Source organism: Lacerta agilis, chromosome 14 (genome assembly GCF_009819535.1).
Source record: "Lacerta agilis isolate rLacAgi1 chromosome 14, rLacAgi1.pri, whole genome shotgun sequence".
Classification (NCBI taxonomy): domain Eukaryota; kingdom Metazoa; phylum Chordata; class Lepidosauria; order Squamata; family Lacertidae; genus Lacerta; species Lacerta agilis.
The window spans coordinates 34,878,973-34,905,195 of record NC_046325.1 but is presented as its reverse complement, the minus strand read 5'-3'; the positions used below and the strand labels follow the sequence as shown (position 1 = coordinate 34,905,195).

General features: G+C 39.8%; 1 protein-coding gene across 1 annotated transcript in view; it reads left to right on the top strand.

Moving 5' to 3' along the window:
* Positions 1 to 26,223, top strand: part of LASP1 (LIM and SH3 protein 1) — a 53,233-nt gene that overhangs the window by 1,986 nt on the left and 25,024 nt on the right. Inside the window, exons 2-3 of the mRNA XM_033171034.1 lie at positions 6,093 to 6,187; positions 25,261 to 25,345. Of these exons, the coding sequence (XP_033026925.1) occupies positions 6,093 to 6,187; positions 25,261 to 25,345 (180 nt within the window). The remainder of the gene's footprint in view (positions 1 to 6,092; positions 6,188 to 25,260; positions 25,346 to 26,223) is intronic.

Below are 26,223 nucleotides of genomic sequence, written 5' to 3'. Positions count from 1 at the left end.
GTTACTCCAGTTTTGACTGCTAAGGTTAAAAGACAGGAATTTCTGAGCTGTTCTCAGCTGCTTGTGTGAACCCCATTTTAAGAAGCAGTGTAAGTGCCACATCACCTCAACTTTTTTCTGTAATGTTCTCAAACTAGTTTCTGATAAAGCCAGTAACAAAGAGAACTTCCAGTACTTTTTATTTTCCACAGTTACAAACACAGCTGGGTGTCTCAACAGACAAAATGAAAAGGGACTAACAAGCTATCATCTGCTTTACATTTAGATTCTGTTCCCTTGCCTCTTCCCTCCAGATGGATTGTTCAGCAGTGTTTCAGAGTTAAAAAACTTAGAAATGGTTTTTTAGATTTATTTAAAAGGCAGACTTGCTCCTTTTTGCTGCTGCTGTTTGTGTTGGTTTAAGTTTTTTAATCTTTTATGCCATATTCCAAGATTGAAGAGAGATCAGATTTAGTTTTGTGAATGGTCGTCAATACCAGAATAATTAGTAGTTCTTAATAAGTGTAATTACACTAATTATTTCTCCCATTTTTTTTGTAAGACTTAGAAAAATGTGTCTGAAAAATGCAAATATATCAATCACATCACTCCAAATTCAAGAAATTCAACTTCCTCCCCCCCATTCCTTGTTCCCAGTCTAAAGTGAACTTAGCTGTGTAACTGCATCCATTTTCTCTTCAGAGTGGTAGGTAGGGGCAAAACTAGGCTTTATTTCAGCCAGGTCAAAGATCCAGTTTGGCACACACACAGGCTGGGAGCCTCAGTGGTGTCCCTCTGGAGCCTTCACCCTGGGCAAAAATTGTGACTAGCCAGCCCACCCACCCTGTAGCTACAGCTCTGTGGTAGGCATATCCCACCATCACTTTGCAGTAGTCTGTCAGTATAAACCTTTTAATACACTTTAAACTAGATTCATTTACCATATATACTTGAGTATAAGCGTAGTTTTTCAGCACACTTTTTGTGCTTTAAAAGCTGCCCTCGGCTTATACTCAAGTCAACCATTCCTTAAGAAGTGTACAAGAACGACGGTTCTTTACTCTCCCCAGGCAGCTTGTTCCATTCCTGAACTGCTCACATAAATGCAAACTTTAGACCCCAGAAGGCAGAAAGCCTATCAGTTAAGGAAGTATTAAAACCCCACAGGTGCTCACTTTCCCTGGCTCCTGCTTAAACAGGACAGGATCCCAGCCTTCTCTGTATAACACAAGGGAACATTGCGCTGTGAGTTAAACCACGGAGCCCTAGGGCTTGCTGATCAGAAGAATGGCGGTTCGAAACCCTGCGACGGGGTGAGCTCCACAGCAGCAAAGGAGGAAGAGGAAGGAGCAGCCCAAAGGGCTGCTTTGGGCTGCTCATTCCTCCTCTACCACAGTGGCAAAGGTGAACCGGCTTATACTTGAGTCAATAAGCTTTCCCACATTTTTGTAGGGAAATTAGGTGCCTCGGCTTATATTTGGGTCGACTTATACTCGAGTATATAGGTAAATCCTAATCTGGTTTGGATATTTAAAGCAAAGGGGGCATGTGGATGAGAGAAACTTGAATTCTCACAAAAGTGCACCACTTACCTGCTTACAGCCTTTGAACCCAGGTGCTTTTTGCCAAGCCATGTTCTCTGGTATCAGAACTTAAAGGGTGTGTGTGTCAGGATAGTAAATTACATGCAGAAGAGGGTTTATATCACCTGTGTTCCTTTCTTCTCTGTTTAAAGAAAAAATCACATCCATTCCCTGCTTTATCAAAGAATGCTGCAGGCATAGGTTGAAAGAAATAAGCCTGCTGCTGTCCTATTAAAATGTTTTTTTTTTGTAACTAGATTAATACAAAATGCAGATGGGGTGATGCAAAATATTCCTACAGTCTTAAAGATGGATGTTTTGAAAAAAGGGGTTGTTTTTAAAAGGGAGAGAAGGAATCAGAAGTCCTGGGTTATAGGCGCTGTGCTATGTGCATCTTGTATATTTCCAAATTGTGCAGCACATGACTTGTTTACAGGTTCATCAGGATTATGTTGTCATTGTCCCGCCCCCCGCCCCCCCCCCACCATACACATTCTGGACTTTTAAAAGTTTCATATTCCTAGGTGCTTTAGTGAGGTATTTGGAGTTTTCCAGCTCCACACATTGTGCCTCTTTTGGACAGAGAAGATAATATTTCCACAAGCTATAGCTACTTATTAGATATTTGTGTTCTGAGGTGGTAGAGGAGTGTCTCTTAATTCAACTGAGTGTTGCTGAGGTTCCTGCTGAGTTTCCTGGTGTGAACAATAGAAAGCAAAAACCCTTTTATTGAATGCAGTGAAGGGGTATAATTTGACATGCAGAATAGTCACTGGTCTAGTTTTCATTCAGAGCAAGTTGTACTAGTGCTTGCTGATAATAATAATAATTGAGCCAGTGTTTCAGAGAAGAATGTTTATGGGGAAATAGGGGGAGGAAAGAAACTGTCCCACCTTCACAAAGAAGAGATTTTATCCCCCCACATACCGGTACATAACTGCCCACTGTTTGGTAGTGTTTACCTCATAGTGGGGATTTGCATGGCTTTGACAAAATGCTGATAGAACTGGTGTGGAATTGAGCCTGAACACTAAGTTCAGAACTGCTGTTTTAGATCTCCGTGCTTCAGCAAATGCAGAAACTGGCACACTGGCTCCCTTGGTCAGCATCAGAACTCAAGGCATATATCCGTGTGTTCTAATTTCAAAGCAGTAGGTCATAGGAGTTGCATTGCATATAAGATGAGTGTCAGACTGCCGTTAGGGAGACAGCATTTCTGAAGAGTTACAGTTAACTTCCGTATAACCATATATTGATCCAAATGGCAGGTGATGTTGAAATGTAGATTTGTCTTAAGTTTACTGGTTTTCCTTAGTGTGCAGACCACTGTCATATCAACTTTCCAGATATTGTCTCAAGTACTGTAACTTCAACTTACAGTACTGGTATTCCACACAAATATTTAAGTCTTGGTGACTTAATTTTGGGTATAATTTCCAAGTTTCAAAAAGGTGAGGGTGAGAGGAACATTTTAATTCTTCAAGCATTTACTTCCTCTGTGACTGGGGTGGGTGGGTTGAATTTCAAACTTTACCGGTATATGCAGACAGAAGCTGTTGAGGATTTAAAGCATCTCTGTTAAGCTGCAGTAACATGAGCACTGCCCCACACTACACTAGTTTTAGTTTTCCATTTTATGTTTAAGGTAAAGTTTAAGCCACATAGCTATTACCAAGGGATAACCTTGTACGTGATTGTAAACTATGACAGAATGCTAATGTTGAAGGTTGAGTAGCTTTTTGTCTTGGGGCAATATTGGAGTTGCATGCTCCTTGGTTATGTGCTTGAGATGCAGTTTTTAGACAGCCTGAAGTCTGCATACATACTGAAGGTGGAAATGCTGTGGTTTAGAAAAGTTATTTAAGGCTTGCTGCAACCCTGCATCCTTTTGGTAATGAAAGACTTGTTATTGCCCAAAGTCTGAATTGTTGCAATAGACTACCAAAAAAATGGGTATAGCTGATTTTGTCAAAACTTAAACTATTTACTTATACTAAAAGTCTGCCAGTCTGGGGTACAAAACTTGGCAGGCATTCCAGGAATGCAGTGACCCTTTCTAATGCAGTTTTAAATATGTGTAAACATAAATGAGACTGAAAATCTTAAGGTTTCATATATGTGCATTAGAAACTGCTAGAGGTTACATAACAGGAAGAGTTAATAACAAGTTTTGCCTGTTAGCAACCAGAGGGGCCTGTTGAGCACAATAAAGAAATTCATTTCTGCAAGAGGAATTGGCCATCAGCCATAGGTGAAGGCGCAAATCTATTGCCCTGGGTGATCAAAGTGAGACAGGCTTGCTTTGCTTGAATACTGAGTCATCTCATGCTAGGTTGTGGGCATGTTTAAGTATTGGGTGTGGTACTCTATCTCATTCACACCAGTACAGTATTTTCTATATAATGCAGCCACCACTAAATGTTGGTTTTACAAGACTAGCAAACCTAGCTGTAGATCTTGGTCATTAAATAGAATTCTGGCATTTGCTTCATTATAATATTTCTTTTTAAAGCTGGTAGAACCTGTGGACAGAGCAACTCAACTACTAGGTACAATCACATCTTAAAATATACCGGTAAACTTCACTTTGCATGGTATCTGATAGTTTCTACTACAGAAGTTTGTTCAAGTTTTTTTTAGCTCTTACAGATGAAAATGTAGCCTACAGTAAAGCCAAAATGGAGTCCCTGTGAGATTTTCGATAGTGTGCTGGCTTAGAAGCCCCTTCTTGTACATACCTATGGACATATCTCTCTCTTTCATGCTGCTAAGAAGGGGGCATAGAGAGGCATTATTGCCCAAACCTCTTGCTTTCCACCTTTAGAAATATGTTCCAACCTTAATATCCCAGTCTGGGTTTATTTCTGGACAATTGACTTTTCTGCATGATCACAAACATCACAAAATATATTTTAGAAGGATTTTGTAAAATACTTGTGATCTCGTACATTTTCTTAGAGCATGTGAACTTTTGAAAATAATTACACCCCTTTTATCATTTAGCCGATGTGCCACTCCTGAACATGTGCATTATTTCCCATAATGGTCCACATATTCCTTTCCCTAAAGCTGCTAGTGCTGAATAACTTTCAGAATGGTCCAGAATAGTTTGTAGAATTTGGAATGTGTTTAAAATAAAATAAGTGAGCTTGTTTGACAGAAGTGAGTAATTGCACTTCCAAGCTGTAGAAAGTGGGAGAAATTAGCATGGATTTTCAAAATGTGGAGGCATCTCTGCTCTTGCTCTCAAAATCCAGAATCTTGTACCGTTTCTCCTAAAATAAGACATGGCCATAAAATAAGCCATAGCAGGATTTCTATGCATTTGCGAAATATAAGCCGTTCCCCAAAAATAAGCCATACCACAAAAATAAGCCATAGTGACGCGGCACCTCCCATTAAAACAGCCTGGAGAGGCGTGGCTATGCAGCGTACCGATGCGACGCGGTTAAAATAAGACGTCCCCTGAAAATAAGCCATACTGTGTTTTGTTGAGCGAAAAAAAATATAAGACGGTGTCTTATTTTAGGAGAAACACGGTAGTCAAGCTGGCATGCTGCTTGACTATAAGAGATCTCCAGCTCACCATGTGGTTGTGGGAATCTGTGTTTCTATTTGTTATCAGAATAGTTCCCGGTTGACAATTCTGTGTTACCTGTTCTCAGTGTGGAGCTTTTCTCCTAGTCTGCTTATTATAAGACATAAAATATTTCATTTAGAGGAGCATATGGAAATCAAGGCTGCTTTAGCATCAATCTTGCATGATGAGCTATCTTTCAAGACCATATGGAAAGCCTACTACGGTGGTTTCAGAGTTACTGTGAAAGGAGACCTTCCCCAGCGTATCAGGATTAGATTTCTGTGCTAAGGCCACATATGGCAACTTCCTGTTGGGGGAGGGTGGGGAAAGAACTTGCAGTCAGGTGATGAGTTGGAAATATTTCCTAAGGCTCATCATGTGCCAATATAATACAATTTTGCTTAGTGCTGACCACATTGTATAAACTGCTAATGCTTGTTTGTTGAAAAACAAATAGGTCATTGACTGAATACAAAGGAATGTTTTCCCTAGCCTGTCTTTAAACTTTAAACACAGTGTGTTTTTGGGTTGAATAAGTGCTGTTGAAAGGCTCTTTGGTCAAGCATATGTATAAACAGACCTTCATAATGGAGCAGACCAGAGCTTTCCAAACTGTGTGTCACAACACATTAGTGTGTCGGGTGCAGTGTGTAGGTGTGTTGCGTGAATGCTCCCAGGGCAAGAAAGGGGTTAGTTTAACCTCTGGTTTGCTAGTAAAACTGTGTTACTGTGTTGCGAAATGATGCACGTCTAAAAAGTGTTTTACCTGAAGTTTGGAAAGCTCTGGAGAAGACAGTGCTGCAGGATACTAGAAAGAGTCTTCTTGCAGCATGCTTGATTGTAATTTCTAGAGGCTAATAGCCACTGCTGGGAATAACATTTTCCAGCTAGGAAGAAGTAGCCCACTAAAAAACTTTCTACGTTAACACTTGTTTCTCATGTTTTCCCAGTTTTGGCATAAAGCATGTTTCCACTGCGAAGTCTGCAAAATGACTCTCAACATGAAAAACTACAAGGGCTATGAGAAGAAGCCGTATTGCAATGCGTAAGTTGCTGGAGTTCACATTACTTTGCCCTTCTACTCTGGAAAGCTGGTTGTGTATAGCTGCAAGTGAAAAGCATACTGTATTTCAAAGGGCTGTATGTATCTGGAAATCTCAATGCAATTTAGTTGTTGAATGTGGCAGGCAAGAGACACAAGGAAAGAAGCTGAGCTGATACCTGTGGAGGTATTAATCCTAATTAGTCCATCCTTTCAAAGTATTCTTCTAAACCCTTGTCAGTGACTCTGAGAGAATGGAATTTGTTATTCATTAGGAAGCTAGTGCCAACAGCATGATAGGTGGCCTATTTTATTTTTCAAAAATTCTGAACTTTATCCTGACAAATTCCAGTGTGGTATACAATAATAAAAATACAGTAGTATAAACATCATATCCCACATCCTTCATAACAAAATGAAACTATAGCACAGGGGAGGGGAGTCTCCAGTCCAGATTTGGCCTCCAATTGGACTTATTCTGTCCCCTCTCACCCATTACTTCTTCAGCTGGGAGCTGCATTTCCTCCCCCATCAGCTGTTTCATTTTAAACAGCTGATCTGTGCAATCAGTTCAGCTGGGGGGAAAGGGGAAGAGGGAACCAAAAAGAGAGGGAGAGTGTACCATTGCATTGGGAGGTGGGGGAGAGACTGGCTTTACAACCTCCTTTGCAAGATGTGAAATTGCAACTCCTTCCTGTGCAAGGAGATCTGCTGTAGGAAGTAAGAAACTCTAGCTACATGAAGACTTGAGCTTGCACTTTGCTAATATGCTAAAAATTCTCCATACATCTTGCAATTGTTTACATGCAATTTTTGAGTTGCAATTTCATTTTGAAGTTTGAGACTTTGAATAGTTGTAAGGCAAGGTTTGCTGTTCAGCTGTACATTTACATTGTATTCTTCTGGGATCACTGACAGGTAAAAGGAAAGCTTTAATTCTTACAAGATTGGGTTTTTTAAAAGTCTTTGGAGAAAAGGGAGGACATAACCTGAGTGCAGTTACTAATAATTTAACATATGTGTCTTTCCACAGAAAATAGAATTTAATCTGTGTGAGAGAGTCAGTGATGTATGATTATGTGTAGGTATGGCTTTACCCACTATTGAAATGTGGCCTGTGACAGCTTTTCACTGGGGTAATGTGGCCCTGCATCCCAAAAAGTTCCTCCTCTCCTGCTGTAAAGCAAGCAGAGGCAATAAAACTAACTTAAGGCCTGGGCAAATAAATATGTCTTAACATGGCACCGAAGGGATTGCAACAGTGACACAGTCCACAAAGTGATGTGCTAAGTGCTAGAATGTTGGTAATTTTAAGCATAGTTGGATAATGCAAAAGTCATTGGATAGCAAGAAGGATATATGGATTAACTAGTGGCCGTGATGCAAGAAAAGCTCTGAAAGCAGCAAGTATTTCAAAAGAGGACATGGAAGGGAAATATCAACAGTGCCAATAGCAAAAGAACAGGAAAATGAAAATCTTCAAAACTCAGTTTGCAGTGGAAAGTAATGGAGATCATAAAAAGAGATGGCATGGAAATATTTGGGTCAAGAAAGCTGCTTCAGAAGCTTTCTGAAAAGGCTTGGGGAGGGGGAAGACGGGAGCAAGGGTTAGGAATTTTTGGTAAGGAGTAGAAATTATGCATAAGTGCAGGCGAAAGTATGTGGCAAGATTCTGTCCAGGAAAGTTGCCTCCAACCATTTTGAGGCTGCCCCCACACCACAGCCCATCCCATTCAGCTAATTCCCTTGAGTCCCTGTGTTGCATGCGTGGGTAGCAGGGACTGCCAGATGTAGGAGGTGGTGGGAAGTAGATTTCCACCAGTCCCATTAGCACACTTAACTCTGGATCCAGCCCAGAATAACTACATCATCCGGTCCAAAGATGAAAGTGAGATGAGAATATTGTTAAGAAGTGACAGATACATTTAAGAAACAAACAGAGCATGTGATTAGCCACAGTGGTTTGCTATTATAAACATGGGTTTGAGTAAAGCCTGTGAAAATGGTGACTGCCTGCAACCCTTGACCCATGTCTGTTACCGGTACTTGGCATTCTCAAGAGATGGAAAAATTAATTTTCACTTTCAGCTTCTATAAGACCCACTCAGTGGTAACAAATAGAATGAAGCTGTGTTTTACCAACAGCTTTTGGCTCATTTAGACAGATCTAAATGCTTGGAAAAGCCTCATTTCCAGTGTTTTTGCTTATGCTTCCCACTGCCACTTCTGTGGAGATATGGGATACTTTAGTTCACAACTGGTCTCCTGATCAAGACAGATGCTGTTTTCCCCAGGACAATTGCCATGCTCCTGGTTGTGTCACTAATAGTCAAGATGGCTGCAAGTTAATCTCTCCTCCAGTTCACCACCTCCAAACCTTGGTTTTCCATTCAGCCTGCTATGCCCATGAAGGTAGCTTAGACTATGGTAAAGCTTTGTTCTTGCCCCATTCTTGTTGTTGAAAACTTCAGCAACACTGGGCGGGAAATTTGAGTATTTAGATAGAGCAGCAGAGTATGGAGTTGTCCCTTTATGGGAAGCAATTCAGGAAGTGTGTATGTGGGATAGAACTGCAAGAGAGGCTTTAAGGGCACCCAGAATCCGTGTTCAGAACAAGAATATTTTAGGAGGTGGGGTGCTACTGGGTTTTTCTGAGCTTACATTCAGCATCTGTCAAGAGAGGTGGCATGAATTGTTTATTCCTATGGTTCTAGATTCAGGTAGGTAGCTGTGTTGGTGTGACGCATCAAAATATATTAAATAAATAAATAAATAAATGTCCAGTAGCACCTTAGAGACCAACTAAGTTTGTTCTTGGTACTGTATAAGCTTTCGTGTGCATGCACATGAAAGCTTAAACCAAGAACAAACTTAGTTGGCCTCTAAGGTGATACTGGAGATATTTTTTTTTAAAAAAATGTTTAATCTTTTGGTTAAAAAACAAAACAAAAACCTTCACAACTAGGGTTCAAACTTTAATGGAAAATATGATTAGGTTTCTGATTAGGTCTGCAGTATTTAATTGATTAAAAACACACTTTTGTTATTGATGTCTTCCCATTAATCAGGCAGCAGAATTAAAAGTATTGTAATAGAAGTAGTGAAAAAATATAGGTTGTAAATGCCATCTTAGAAGAAATGACCCCTTTTTCTTCTCAAAAGAAAAGATTGTGGCTCTTCTAAAATGGTTGCTGTTGTGACATGCATATACACTATTTATTTATTTATTTATTTATTTATTATAAAATTTTATTAAATTTTCAACAACAGAAACATAAAAAACTAACACTACACACTAAAACAAAAATTTTGCGTCTGTCAAAATTTTTGTTTTAGTGTGTAGTGTTAGAAAGAAAAGAGGAGGATGGGGGGTACCAGACCTTAGATTATATTATGTGTCAGCAGGCCTATGTTGGATAAAGAATTGGATATTACTGGATGATAAAGAATTATTAGATTTGGAAGGTTTCAGGAATGTAACAGGTTGGCACACATATCTGTTACAAGAGAAGAAGGGTAGTTGCAAAGAATTTACAGATCACATAGTAAAAAAATCCCTATTCAAAATCTGGTCAGATTATAGAAAGATACTAGAACCAAAAACACCTTGGTGGACCTCTCCGTTTGAAATGACAGCAATAAACCAGAAAGGAGAAGAAGGTCGATGGATAACTTACCGGGAATTATTAGTGAAAGAAGAGAATCAATGGAAATTAAAACCATATGAACAGATTAAAAAATACTGTGCAAGCTGGTTTAATTATATCCAGATTCAGAGTATATTTAAGAAACATATAGAGATAGGCTTTGTAGAGAACAAATCAAAATTACAAGAGTTGTTAGTAGAAAATATGGACATGCCACTGGCAAAACTGTACAATATCTGTTGGAATATGAATTAAAGGAAGAAGAGGTAAAAAGCGTAATGATTAAGTGGGCCCAAGATATAGGTAGAACAATTTACCGATGTCAGTGGGACAATTTATGGAATATTAGCATGAAATTTACGGCTTGCACGTGAATAAGGGAAAACATGCTAAAATTAGTATATAGATGGCACTTAACACCTGAAAAATTGGCCAAAATATATAAATTAAAGTCAGATAAGTGTTGGAAGTGCCAGGAGAAAGTTGGTAATTACTTTCACTGTTGGTGGACCTGTGTCAAAATTAAAAAGTATTGGAATATGGTATATGAAAAAATGAAAAAGATGTTAAAAATCACCTTTAAAAAAACACCAGAGACAATGTTATTGACTTTGGTACAGGAGGAAATACAAGAGGATAGAAGAAATGTTTTCCTATATTCGTGTGTAGCTGCTAGAATGTTATTAGCCCAATATTGGAAAGGGGAAGAGGTTCCAACGATACAGGAATGGCACCTAAAATTAGTAGAGTTCATGAAGTTGGCAAAAATGACAGCAGCAATTAGAAATATTTCGAAACAAAAAATTATAGGAGAATGGAAATATGTGGAGGAATATTTGAAGAAAGAAGGAGTAGAAACAAAATTGGTGATCTGCTTGGAATGACTGACATACAGGGAAAGGTAATTATGGATAACGAGGGATAAGTATATAAAGATATTTTGTAACAAACTTGATTTATTAAATAAAGCATAGACAAGAGCTTTAGTAGGAGACACGAAGACGAACTTTAGGAAGTCATTTTAACTTTTTTTTTCTTTTTTCCCTCTGTCTTTTTTGAGTTCTATTTTTACTTGATTGTGTAATTGTATGTAATGATGTGGTTGTGTGATTGTCTTTTGTAATTGTGTAGAATGTGTTTGTATTATTATTTGTATTATCTTAAAGAAATTTCAATAAAAACTTGTTTTAAAAATTCAGAAAAAGAAAATTAATAATAACAAAAAACAACTATATTCACTATAATCATTCCATCCTTAACATTGTTAACTGACTTCCTCACATCCTCTCCTGCGTTCATTGTATAACATTGTTAGTAATTTCTTAACATTATATAATCATCAGTAACACCTTATCTTATTCTTAATCTAATTTCCTTATCAAACTTCTGTCTTTCTTAATCTTATCTATTTTCCATAACTGTTGCCTGACATATCTTCTAGTTCAATTCTCAGATATTAATCTTAGCATGAATTTTCAAATAGTCTTTAAATTTATTCCAATCTTTCTGTACCGCTTTGTCCCTCTGGTCTCAGAGTTTCCCGGTCAGTTCTGCGAGCTCCATATATTCGATCATTTATCCTTGCAGCTGTTGTGGCATACATAAAGATCGTCCTATCCTCTCTTGGGATTTCATAGTTGACCATGCCCAGTAAGAAGGCCTCTGGTTTCTTACTAAATGTCTTTTTAAACACTTTTTTTCAATTGATTTCTTACTTTAGGGCATGTCCACCACATATGAAAGAAGGTACCTTCTATTTGTTTGCATTTCCAACATTTGTTGTTGCATATACCATGATATATTTTTGCCAACTTCACTGGAGTTAAATACCATCTATACATCATTTTCATAACATTCTCTCCCAACATATTACATGCTGTAAATTTCATGCCATCTTTCCACAATTTCTCCCAATCCTCTAACATGATGTTATGTCCAACATCTTTCGCCCAATCAATCATTACCGATTTAACCATTTCATCCTTTGTATGCAACTTGTACATTCTGGAAAGATTTTTAGTCTTAGGTTCTATCAATTCCGTTTCCAACTTAGATTTCTCTGACTGAAAGCCATATTTCTTGTCCAACTTATATACTTCATTTATCTGGTATTACTGCAGCCTATTTAAAACACTGTTTAAAAATATTTAAAAACACTCTTTTTATGCATATACTTGTTTCTTCCTATTTAGTTAAACGGCATATGACTAACTTGGCTAGGATTTCTTTGACCAGGTGTGTTCCTCAGGTATGTGAGGGCAACACTGAAAATATACAGATACTGTATATTCTCAAAAGTTTGAGATTCAGAGATAAGGAATTGCCCTTCTTGTTTCCCTATACTCATCTCCTCTCACACTGCTCCTTACCAAAGTGCAGAATTTTGCCAAATATAAAACACTAGATTTTATATAAAGTGTGTAAAATAGCAGTTTGAGGCCCAAACCCCAGTATATGTGCTCTTTGGCATAATATTTTGGGGGTGGGGGGATTCCATGGTCAGTGCTGGCAGAGTCTTGTACAAGGCCCTCCTTTCTAAACATCCACCATAAAAAGTGGAATTGTACAATGAATGTCCTATCATTTTCTGTGGAGTGGGGAGGGAAAAGGCCACGTTTATGCTGGCAGGAGTAAGCTTGCTTTTTCAAACATGTCTAATACAGGCTTTCTTCTGTCCGTGCTCTGGCTTCCTGCCAGGCTGTAAGCTTATTTCTCAGTCAGAGCAGTGGGAAGAAGGCTGGGCTTCCTCTTTGCTGTCTTGATGCCATACGGCATTCTGAACATAACCTTCCAATGGCGCCTTTGCTGTGTGGTTTTGCCCTCTGAGGCTTTCCTTCATCAATGAGGTGGGGTGAACAGGGCATGTTTGCTCTGTTCTCAAGGGCTTACTTCCTAGCATCTTCTGTCAATAGTGTCTTTGAAAAGCTAGATTGAATGATACACCCTGTTAGCCCCACTTTTACAGAGTTAGTGTAGCATATAAAGATAGAACCATGAATTGGTAAGATCCTGATTTGACTGTTGCCACTTCTGTGAATTAATTAGTATTTCTCTGACCCCTATCTGTAATATAGGGATAATTATGGCTTACTTTATTGGGTTAATGTAAGGATTACAGCAAAAATTTAAATACACTGATCAAAAACTGTACTCTGGCTTCCAGTAATGGAATTTTGCATGGTTTTACATTGTTATCTCACTCTTCTTTGAGTGAGCTCAGAGGTGGTAATGCATGGATGTGGGCTAGCCCCCCTTGCCTTCACAACTCTGTGAGGTAACTTAAGCTGCCTGTGTGTAACTGGCCCAAGGTTACCTAGTAAACTTCATGGCTGTGTGGGCATGTGAACTTTTTAGACAATGCTGACTCAGAACTCCTCCATCTCTAATTTTTCCATTTGAGAGATTGTATAATTCTCTCTTCTTCGGTTCAAGGATTCTTAATGTATGAAAAGAAACATTCTGCAGCAGCTCAGTTCCATTTGCAGATGTATTTCTAGGTGCCCCCCCCTTCAAGCTAAGACTGATTCAAGTGTGAAGGGGAAACTTCCACAAGCCAACATTATATCTAGCTTCTCCTATTATGCTAGTGCTGTCCTAGCATAAAATGGAAGCATCATGTCCAAAGTGTGGACTATTAAGACATAAAAATGCCATGCGCTTCAGATTTCTTCAGTAATTGAGTTTTATGTGGCTTCATGTATACAGTACTTCACCTTTCTAGCTGTTTTCGAAGTACCTTAATTTGGAATACATGGCTCACCCCAGTTTTGATTTCGAGACAAACAAAAGTTCTGTTTTAGGTGTCATTTTACTAAGGGTTTTGGGTTACATACTGTACATGCTGTATTGATTACATTTAAATATGCAAACCTCTGAAGGGCATGTTAGTATAAAAGTTATTACTTGTGATGGAAGAAAACACCTCCTTTAAAACTTCTGTTTTTTGTGACCCAGAACTAAAGTAGCTTCTGCAAAAAGTGTGTTTATCTATATATATATAAAACCCAAGTGTCTCTGCTTCCATTCCGTGTGTCTCTGGGTTTGCACTACTGCGCATGTGCCCCACGGACACAGGGATTGGAGCAGAGAGATCGGGCCGGGAGCAGCAGCAACAGTTGAAGCGGGGCGGTTGAATCAGAACGCCGGCGCTCCAGAGGACGAGGGGAGGCCGAGAAGGGAGGCCACGCTGCCGCTCTCGCCGCTGAAAGCCGAGCCTCGAAGACTAGCGGCCCAGGAACAGCGCACAGCAGCCCGCCCCACGGAGCACCAGTGTTCCGCTTCAACTGCCGCCGCCACTGCGTCTTTTTGCTTCTTCAGCTCTCCGATTCGGAGCCGGTGAGCAGGATGTAGCCGCCCCGCCGGCGAGGCCCAGCACCTTTTGCCCAGCAAACAGTGAGCGAGGGAGGGAGGCGTGCCTCTTTAACCCCCTTGGGGGTGGGCATGTCCGCGCCGCCGCTACTGCTTCCTGCTCACCGGCTCCAAATCGGAGAGCTGAAAAAGGAAAAAGAACGAGCGGGCGCTGGGTGGGGAGAGTAAGCAGCTGCCCAACCTCTTCTTATATCAGGGTAATAAAGGAGCTTTATGCAGCCTGGTGGGGGGGCAGCTCATGATCACTACCTTTAAAAAAAACATCTTGCTGTATATCTGTTGAAGTCCACATATGTTCTAGCGCCCGTTATTTTAACGGGTTTAAACCACTAGTACTTTATAATTCCACTGATCAAAATGGGCCTCTGCTGATTTGCCAGAGGAGGCTGCAGGCTGGAGTCTGTTCCTGTTGTGATGCAGCTATGTCATAGGACCAGACCAAGTAGGCTAGGTTTTTGCAGTTTTGACTAGTTATAATACAGTAGTGGGGAGGGGTGTAAAATCTGGCTCTTCATTTCTCACATATACATTTACTGTACTTCAGAAACAAAACATACAGTACCTTGATACTAGTGAATGCCTCATGATATTCTACAGAACAACAATGCACACTGTTGCATAAAAGCACACTTCATTCTCTACATCTCCAGTTTACTAGTAAGAGGAGGAAAAATCAGAACAGAACATTATTTTTCTGCATAGAAGCAGCAAAGTTTCCTAGAGGTCTGGAACAGGCTATTGTCCTTCCACACTAAAAGGAAGTGGGTGCTGGTAATGAATTGCTTGAGTGTGGTGAATCTGGAAGGCTCACTTGCATACACCCCACTGAGCAGACCTCTTTATTTCTTGAAATGCTGTAGAATAGATGGCAGGAAGTGAGTGGCCTAGTTGCACAGTTATTTCCTCTTCCCCCTGCTTGGAAGGAAGATACAGCACTCCTTTCTGCAGAACAGCTGCTTTAAAACGGTTTTTGTCTGTTTATTTGTTGCGACTTTTACTGGATGAATTAGTACTATTGTATGAATACATTTCTGTGTTTCTTTCAGTGGCATCTATTTCTTGTTTCTCTGCTTTGGGAAACTAATATACAGTATGTGGTTCCTTTTAGTAGAAGTGATTTATTTTTGTCATGGAGGCAAAAAAATGCATGACTGGTTTGCCTCTTTGGTCTCTTTTGTTGCTGTTCTGGTAGGTCAACACAGTACCCATATACTTTATCATCATTCTTAGACTCCATGTGGGTGACCCCATGTCCTTCCCTCTGTTTTGCAGTTATAATTGCACACAGGAAATCAAATGCTGTGGTGCTCTGTAAGATCAGCACTTTTAGGCCTTTGCTCTCTTTGGGGACATGTTCAAAGCATTTGTTTTATAATCCTCAACCGTCTAGTGCTATTTCTCTGATCTGAACATTGCAGCTTTTTTATTTGCATCCCTGTTGCTCTTTAAAATGGCACTGTACTGGGGAGATCTTATTACTCTGTTGTGCTGCTGGAGTGCTAATGTTTGATGAATGCTATTGCTTGATGAATGTATAACTATTATTCAATTAGCCTTTGTCATTTGGAAGAAACCATCCCAGAAGTGATCTTCTCTTCAGTTACGTACTAGCTTTGCTGAGAATCTAGGCTCCTCCTTCCATCAGTTATCACTTGGCAGCAGCCATTACATCAGACTGTAGTAGAGAAGGGATGCAGAGCCACTCTATCAGTACAGTGGACCCTCAGGTTACGTTACCTTTGAGTAACGTAACTTTCGGGTTGCGAATGTGGCAAACTGTTTCGCCACATGTGCAGAAGCGGCACCTCTAGATACAGACTTTTCAGGGTATGTCCGGACCCCTGGAATGAATTAAGTTCGTATCAGATACCAGCAGCTTTCGGCTTCTATTCTTGAACTCTTCAGTCCTAGCCGGTCATTATAGGAACTTGTAACTAAGAACTTGAACATGGGTTTGCTTCTCCCCCTCCCTTCCAATCCATTTTATTTTTGTGGGTTTTTTTTGTTTTTTTGTTTAGATTGTAAGCCTGAGGATAGGCACTGTCTGTAGTAAACTGTAAGCTGCTCTGGGAGCTTTTTTGACTAAAGAGTGAGATGAAAATTCTTTAAATATATAAAATTGTCTTCCTCTTGGGATGATATTTTGGGAGTACCATCTCATCTTGAACTTTTCCTTTAGGTGACGTTGAGCCTGGATTAGTCCCAAACAACATGTATGACTTGAAATTGATTCTCACTGGAAATCAGCATGGGAATTGTTCTGTTTCTGGTGGTGAATAAAGCATACTTTCATTTCTAACTCAGGAAGGAAATGAATGATTCCCAAACTGAATCAGAATCTATGATTGAATTGTATGGAACTTGCAGGGTGTTAAGGTTGTCATAGGCTGGCTCCTGAGCTGTATATGGGTCTTTCCGGAAAACTATGGTGTTTTAGCATACACATTTAGTTAAGAGTGACTATTTGAAATGTCTCCATTCATGAATCTGCGCTCCATGTTATCCTGTGCTGTATTATTTATTGGATTTATATTCTACCCCCTCTTCCAAAACTTCATAGCCTGCTTTTTCAGTTCTTCAAAGCTTTTTCTCAGAAATTGCAAGCCTTCATACAAATGTGACAGTTTGCAATGCATGATACTAATGATTTGCTTTCAGTAGAGTAGGAAGACTGATGAGATTTTAAATACCGGTAGCTGTCACTTACCTGTTGTGTCTGCTTCTATGTAACTGTAAAAAAACTTGTCATATTTTCCAGTTTTGTTTTTCCTTTTAAATACAGATCTTCCAGTATCCAACTCAATGTCATATATAGACCCTCAAAGTATTACTGTATATATAGACCCTCAAAGTATTACTGTATAACAGGCATGTCCAACAGGTCGATCGCGATCTACCCCTCGATCGCCAGGATGTTACTGGTCGATCTCCGGTAGATCGTGGGTTCCTTTGCCTAAAAGGAAAAAAAAAAGCTCACCCCCTAAAAGAAGCTCAATGACTCTTTTCTTTCTCCCCCTCCCAAAATCTCAATAACAATGGGCAATTGCAGGGAGCACTCCTTCCCTCTATGCAAATAAAACACAGCGGGGGGGTGTGGGGGTGTGGTGTGGCTTCTACAGCTGCATGTCTCCTCAGTGCAGTTGCCCTCCACCTTGCTGGGGAGAGAAGGTTCACAGTTTCTTTTTAAAAGCAGAGGGGGGGGGAGAGAGAGAGGCTGTTCCCCCTGCCGCACAATCTTTAGGGTGGGATTTGTTCCTGCGTCTTCCATCGTCCCCCAACCTGGCCGTGGTGTGAAGAGAAAGAAGCCCTCTTTTCTTCCTTTCTCTTCCTCTCCTCCCCCCCCAGCCCGTACCCATTTACAACTTTGGGGTGTCTCCCCCACTGCACCACCTCCTCCTATAGAAGCACCAGAACACTAAACTAGAGCTAAAGTATTCAGGCTGCAATCCTGTTCACATTTTCCTGAAAGTAAATCTCCCTGAACTAAATGGAACTTCTGAGTAGACATGCATAGTCAGTCACAGAAATCCCAATGTAATTTTCCTCTTCTAAAAAACAGCCATGCCCATGTATTATCCAGGAGTGACAAGGCGTGTGTCTGCGGGGCTGGGGCATGGGGGGCTTTCTGTCCCCAACCCTTTAATTGCTAGGGACCGTCCTCTTTTCTGCACTTCCACGCTTCCACCACTTTGATCTTTGCCAGTTTCACATCCCACTTCCTTCCATGCAACTCCTGGATCGGGTCCTCCCCGCTCCATCCCCCTTCCAATACTCTTCCTTGCTGGTTTAGGAACAAACTTGGCAGTCTGGGGGGGGGGGGTTTGAGGCGTCATTTTGACAGCTGCCCTGTAGGTGGGGGCGGGGGTGTTTTCGCTCCTTGTTTGTCCCCATTAAGAGGAATTGATACCACCCCACCCTCACTAGCAATGCTTCTTGTTTACACAATAACCATTCTTGGAAGTCCCCCCCCCACCTCCTCAGAAAGCAGCAGCCTGCTGTCACACTAACAATCAATGAAGGCATTTTTTTTGACAAAATCTGATAGGTAGATATGCAACTCTCTCCCAAGAAATCTCTAAAAGTTTCTGTTGTCCCCTCCTTCTCCCTAAAAAAGCTCAACAACTTTGAGCCGAACCCCTAAAAAATGGGGCATTTCTCATCCCAAAAAAGGTCAACAACTTTGAGCTGAACGGGGGTAGATCACTTCCAGATTTTAATTCTGAAAGTAGATCCCAGTCTCTTGGGAGTTGGCCACCCTTGCTGTATAAGATGTGTGGTGTCAAGTATTTGGTGAGCAATCAGCATGCTTCCCAACTTTTACTTTGTTTTATTTCAACCCCTGCTTTGGAGCCTGTCTTCAAGAACTTAGGACAATGGATGATATTATTATTTATTTGACTTATTAGTTGCTTTTTTGCAACTTCCAAAGTAGTTGCTGATAGCACAGTATTATATGAACTAAGACTGATCACAAGCACCTGCAGTAAAGATAAAGGTGGAAATGGAAGAACTTTCATATTTAATTTTTTATCCAAAAGCTTTCATGTGGAAATACATTTTAGTAATGAGGGATGAAGTGCACCACATTTTTAGAAAATGAAAAGGCCTTGAACCTTTTGCATTGTTGTTAAACTCTTCTACCCAACTTAACATATTTTCCCTAAATTTTGCACATTCCCAGATTAATTTTCTCCATCAAAGAGTTCCTCCTCAGTGTTATGAAATGTGTGCAAGCCAGTTTGTGACTTAGGGAATTAATACACTACTGGGAATATTCTCTTTACTATCTTTTGATACATTATAAAAGTGTGCCAGTTTCATCTCTTTATCTTGTGGAAAGAAAAAAAATGTAGGTATACTTTTGTAACTTGCTTATTCAATAGAAACTGAGCAGTACAAATTCTCCCTCCCCCCTGCCCCTTGCTATGAGGTAGCAAGAAGTAGAATCATCTACAAAGGCTGGAGGTGGACATTTGCTAAGTGATAGCAGATGACAGAGGAGTTTTTTTAAAAAAGGAATGACATAAATATGGAAGTGAAGGTCACATTTGGTAGAACTAAGAGGGGTAGGAGCCACAAAATGGCTTGTTATTGGAGACCACGTCACTTGCTAATTAAAACATTTAAAATAACTGCAGTGCATTTACTGCAGTTCTTGTGTCTTGAGTTCTTGTGCAGATGAAATTTGCTTCTGCCTTTTTCTAAGCATTTGTATTTATGCTAGCTATTCAAGAGTTACATGGCCACTCATTCATATTATGAAGAAGAATCCAAACTTTTCCTCCTTTACATTTGGACTCATTTTCTGTCTCTTGCTTAGTAATTATGGTAGCAATATACATTTTCCACAGAGCAGATTTCAACAACTGGTTCTGCCAAAATAACTTGCTGCTGTTCACTTGGGCCTCTTACTGAAAGTGACTGGTTTTGGTTCCCCCCAAAATATTTAGTCTTCTGTTCCTGATTCCAAAAATTCATTGCTAATGCCAGTACCTAAGTATCTTTTGAGAAACTGAAATCTATGTGGACATGCTGCATTTAGTAAGAAAGTATCTTTGCTCTAGCTGTTAGGCTAACCACTGACAATGTTCCTACTGCAAGGATGAATTTCCACAGCGATAGTTCACTGTTAAATCCATTAAGCTGCCACTTGGATTCAAGTAGTGATTCCAAACAACGCTGCAATATGTGAAAAATTTAGCATTCAGAATATTTTTTTTAATTATGAGCTAGTATCAGACCCTTACCCTTATTGTTTCCTCCAGTAGTTTATGGGACTATCCCAACCTGATATGTACAGGAAACAATTAAATGCTGGTGAAACTGGGTGTGTTTGATGCAGAAGTTAGAAAATAGAAAACTAAGTTTAAAAATGAATGTTTTAATTCCTGATTCTGATAAGCCAAGTCTGCGGTTGTGAGATTTCCCCTTGCATTACACTGCAAATACTCTTGAACTGCAATTATTGGCAGCAATACTAGGATTTCAAGTACCAACTTCCAGAACTGAATTGTACATCTCTTTAGAATGCTAACAGATCTCTTTGGGGAGTTTGTTTGTTTGCCTGTTTGTTTGTTTTTTAAAAAAAATTATTCACCAAAACACGTGGCCATTAGTGGGAACCCCATTCTGGAACACAAGCACTGGAAGTGGTTGTCATGGCAAGCTAAGAAATTTGGCTCTTCATAGCAGCAACATAAAGCTCACTGCACAACCATAAATGTTCCAGTGTGTCTGTCTATAGTCTGTATCTTTGGTAGGTTTTTTTTTTTAAAAAAAAACAGGTTTGAATGAAATATTGACAGTTTAAATGTCCTGATGAAACCTATATTTCCTCTCTCTTATTTGTCCCTTTTACTCTGTTATTGCTGGCTTCTGCTGTATCTTGCTACCCAACAAACAATGAATGGTAGCCAAACTGCCGCAGCCACCCTTCCACCTACCCCACGAATAATATTTAATTTTAAAGTACAAAAATGCATATTGATGATAACCAGATAAATATAAAAATTAAAATACACTCTAACCATATCCAGCACCTAGACTTGTTAATTATAAGTACACTGTGTATGATCAGGACTTCTCTCAACCTAGAAATGCATTTGCCACCACCAAGGTTAGAATATGTTGATATATAGACTAGCTGTGGCCATAAGCTTTAATATAAGAGCCCATACCACTGAAAATGTACTATCGCTGCCTGCTCCCAGGAAGTGCTACTTGGATTAACTACTGCCAATTAGACAGGGACTAAAAGTTTACCTTGATTTTATCTAACTGAAATATAAACCAAATATAACCTAAAATATAAATGACTAGAAGATGGGTGTGTGTGACAGTTTTGATTGTTTCTTGCAGAGTTGATGTTTGTGGTGCAGTATCAAAGTGGTGCAGTATCAAAGTCAGCATCATACCACCTGGCCCAGTCAAGACACATGTTCAGATTTGGGCTTGGAATTGGTTCAAGAGGCACAATTTCTCAAGCCTCACACTTAGAATCTTAATACTACACTTACTACAGACCCTGCGTGTTGCTCTAACTGCTGGCAAAAAAAAAGACATTCAGATGTCTCGCTTCCACCTTCCCCTCTGTCACATCTGAAGCAGGATATGAATGTAAGAGCAAGCACTCTCTACTCGCATTCCTCAGCAACTAGCACTCCCACATGCCACCTCCAATCCTAGTGGTAGTATACAGCATTACAACATAGAAGAGTTCTGCTGCAGATTCATGAAAAGGGAGAGCTAGACATCTGGCTGTTTTTGGCAGCAGATGCAGGTTTAACTTCAAATTTGGCCCTAAGCTAATTGGAGCTGAGAAGTGACAAGGATTCAAAATGGCAGCCTTCTGTCCACATGATGACCTGCTCTTCAGGGATTTCAGCTTGGATTCCTAGCAATCTCGTTATACTGTATTACAAGATTGCCTTGAAAGGGATTCAGAATTGCAAAATAACTTGGCATTTTTATGCTCCCATTAATTGAAAAGGAAAAGTGAAAACCATATCTGACTCTAATCCACATATTGAGATGCTATCTTAATTTCATTCTTTGGCAATTATTCTTTGAAATACTATTTCTGTTCCATACTACATATTGGGGCACTGAGTGAGAGTGGTTTGCTGCAAGGCTGTAGCTGAAGAACTAAAACCTAAATCTTCAAGGTCTAATGCTCTTATGTGGGCTCAAGCTAGCTATCCCTCCTGTTCTGTGACGATACTATGTGTGTACGCAGAATATCTCGCTGCTCTAAGCGGGTTAACCTGAATTGGGATTAAGGGGAATTTTGGGGGTTTATATTTTAGGGCAAATATAGGAACTGCATGATTCTTGCTCATGCATTTGTCTTGTCAGGTTTGCAGGCTAGGAGATGGTCTTCAAGCAGGCAAGCTGCTTTCTGTTTCACCAGTACTCAAAATTGTAGTGCATTGTCAGACAGCCCTTAAATTAAGGCACATTTTCCACTTTTTTTAAAGGGTTATTTTCTGTTTCCCTTCCTATTTCCTCTCCAGGATTAGACCTCTCCATAGATCTTATTGAATAGCATTTAGCTGCCACAGTTTCAGTTCTTTTCTTTCTTCCTCCTTCACTTTTTAATATTTGGGATGTAATATCCTTAGCTAGGTGGTCCCTTCTGTGTCATGTCACCCAGTGTAATCCACTGCTGATGTCCTTAAATTGCACAAGAGGGGGCCATTCCCCTCTCCTTCCCAGAAATAATGGCATGGCATGGAATTGTATACTTTGTACCCTACAACTTGTGGGGTGGGGGAGTGCTGGTACTGAGCATGCAGTTCCTTGCTGCTTGCTTATTTTGTAAGCACAGTTAAACATATACTCATTGTTAATTGGTCTTTCTGAGTAGTCGGCTCTATTTTTAACCCTGAATTTCCTGCCTTTCTGCTATATTGTGTTCACAGGTTATTTTTCATCCTTGCTGTGGCTAGTGGCTTATCTTTGTGTGGTATCGGTGGTTAATATTGTGAGGTTCTGCACCTTTGCAAAGGAGTAGTATAGAGGTCTGCATGTGCGTAAACTTGAATGTAATAAAATCCAGTGGGTGCTTTGAAATCAGAAAGGGCAGGGGGCTCTCCGCTCCTGGAGTCTTTAACTTCTAATGGGTTCATCCAGAATGTTAAAAGTGGAGGTTATCCAATGAGCGGAGGCTAATTGTCATCACAAGAATATAGTGGAACTTCATATGCCGAGAAAGCAAAACTGACAGTGCTCATGAAGGGGATGGGAGAAGCAAGTGATTGGCTGTTTCATTGGTGTGGCCCAAGGACAGATGAGATTCTCTTAGAGCCAAACAGTTTGTGTAGACTGCAATTTAAAGGCCTCTGAATTTTGCATCAAGGTAACCCAAATGTTGTGGTGCAAAAGAATTGTGAATATTTGTAGATCGTTGCTTGTTTTATTTTGCTAGCTGTAAAGAAGGGTTCTAACGCCTCCGCTCCATAGCAACTGGAATCGTGTTCATGTGATCATAAATTCACCAATCACTGGCCTCATTTTCAAACTTTACACATAAGGGCTAGAAATTTGCTTTTTAAGAAAATGAGCCCTGAGCTAAAGATTCTGCACCAAATAACTTTGCATTTCTGCAGGCATGTCGATAAGTGGTTTTGATTGGCTACAATGCCCTCTAGGTTGGAGAACCTTTATTATACCATCCAACTAGGTAGATGCAGGCCAAATAACAACCATTAATTTCCCCAAATTATTGTAGTTGCAAGATTTCACTATTCTTTTTTGTGGTTGTGTGCTCATTTAAGTCAATGTTGTAGGGCATTAAGTATGCAGAAACAACCACTGTATACCCACATGTAACATCCTTCTACTTTCTGAATTTTTAGCAGACTGATGCTGACTTTGCAATCATGGCTAAATGTTCTGCATAAGACAGCTAGGTTCCCTAGAACAAAACAACAATTGGAAGTCAAACCAGAAATAATTTTATTAAATACATTTCAAGATAACAATTTGGATTTACATAATAGAGAATTAATATGCCAGTTACTACAAGCAGTGAGACACAACATAACCAGACACTGGAAATACCTTTCTGGCACAATGATAGACAGTTGATACAAAGCAGTTTGGGGAACAGCCCTCCTTGAAAGATTAACAAATAAACTATGGTTGACTTGTGGGCAGATCAAGAAAAATGGCTCTACCCTGTGTGGCGTAATTTCATAACATCCCAGTATTCCAGAAAATAAACAACCCATCAACTATTGGCTTAGTCTGGTTTATCTAAATTTTAACTTAAACATAAATTATCACCTTCTGTTTGAACCCCCTTTCCACGTTCATTAAAATACCAATGCTTTATATTGTTTAATTGGTAACTTAAGATGGAAAGCACAACCATAAGGGCTCCTGATTAGGTGTTTAGCTATGCAATGTTGAAAGTTATCTGTTAACTCTGTTGTATCCTGTTTCCCTTTTGATTTTGTTTAATCAGTTCATGAACCAAGAACCTATACATTGACCACTAATAATGAACCATACATTGTAGATATTACTGCAAATTTATTGTGCTACTTTTGTGATATACAGATGACATGAGAAGACTTGGTCTATTCATTTGTATTATTTATCATTCCTATGATCCTTTTAAATAAAATCCAATAAAAAGTTGTTCCAGAAAACCTAGGTTCCTCACAGTACAGTGGCACAAATGTGTGCCCCACTGTTAATAAGCAGGGAAATGTTGTGAAAGCGAAAATTATGGATTAAAGTTTGAAATGTATCCCTTATTCGCCAAGCACCTTAGATATATGTGAAACAGGTCCCCTGTTGAGCTCTCTGATTTGTTGGCTTTTCTGGAGGAAGAGTCACATGATCATTTTATGCTCATGAAAGCTAATTTCATGATACTAGGTTAGCCATATGCACATCTTCAGTGGTTTTGCACATAGAGCCCCCTCTGAATTCATGGACCAAAGCTTAACTTTGCTGCCTAACAGCAGGGATTAGGGAAGCATTAAAGGTTGTTTGACAAATGTTGACTGGCCTGATTTGTCTCAGTTGCCCCCAGCTGTTTTTACACTTGCCTCTTAAGGTAGGCAGTGGATAATTGCATCTAAATTTGGATATATTTAAATGAGCTAAATTGCGGGGAGAGGCATAAGTACAAAACTTGCCAACTAAGAGTATAGTTTTCACAAGGTATCTGTGCAGGAATACATTTTATCTGCTCTTACTTCCTTCCCTGCTCCCTGGATTTTGGTACACTGTAGCTGAGCCAATTCAGTGATGTCACAGATGCTGTGTCAAAATTTTCCTTTAGGTTTTTGCGTTATTCCTATCAATCTTCCACAATACTAAAGACAGTTGCAGTATAGCAGCATCCATTATATTAGGTGGACAGAGGCACCTTGAACAGCTGAGTAAAATCCACAATTGGTCTGTTTAGGAGCAAGATCATAGTGACACAAACTGGGGGGCAGCTGATATGTATAGAGACTGTGCTGGTGTTGGTTTCATCTAATCTGGCCAAACCAGATTAAGAATGATTCCTTTTTAACACAGCCTATTTTTTTTCCCTCTTTGCAGACACTACCCAAAGCAGTCCTTCACTATGGTGGCAGACACTCCAGAAAACCTGCGCCTTAAGCAGCAGAGCGAGCTTCAGAGTCAAGTAAGGCTATTAAAGTTTCTTCACGTGTTGCCTACTGCTATATTCTCTCAGTTACAGCATTTTCCTCAATGGTCTTCTGAAAACAGCACCCAAAGAGGATGTGTGTATATTCAACCTCTTTTAAAAATAGAACTCTCTCCTTAGCTGTCAGAAAGGAAAACTACTAAAATATTGCCTGAGGAAATGAAATTATCAAAGCTGAAATGAAATTAACAAGCTCTGACAAGCATCCCCACTACAAACAGATGATATTTATGATACAATAATTGATGGACAAGAATTTGAAGCTCCAATAAAAAAGCAGCAGCAGCAGCAGCTGAGGAATCTGGAGAAATGGAAGGAGTTGCAGATTAAAATGTACCCAATAAAACTGCTCAGTGAAAACTGCAGGCTGCAAGTGTGCAGTAATTAGGTGAGCAAATAAGTTGCGGTGTAGCACCCAAGCCAAGCACTCTAGAATATTATAGTCAAGATGGGGATAAGATGAAGGCGGAGCAGTATGGCCAGAAATTAAGCGGCATTGGGGGATGAGATCAAGGAGTTTCACACCCTGAACAAAGTACTGGCTGCCATAGTCAACTCTTGAGGACTACAGGACACAAATTATTTTTCACATAGCACTCTGTCATGATGATAATGGCACCTCAGGATGCATCTCACCCTTTAGCCTGTTTCTTAGCTGTAAGTGGGTAGACAAATAATCTGCTGCACAGGTTTGTTGGAAGGCTGGGCAAATGATTGGAAAGCTCTTTGCCCACTAGAAATGCCAGAGAAAGTCACCAGTGCAAGAATAGAATCTGAGATGTTGTACATTGTGTATAACATCAGTGAGGAACTTTTAGCTTGTGGGCCTAATTAGACTCAGTGCTAATTTGGCC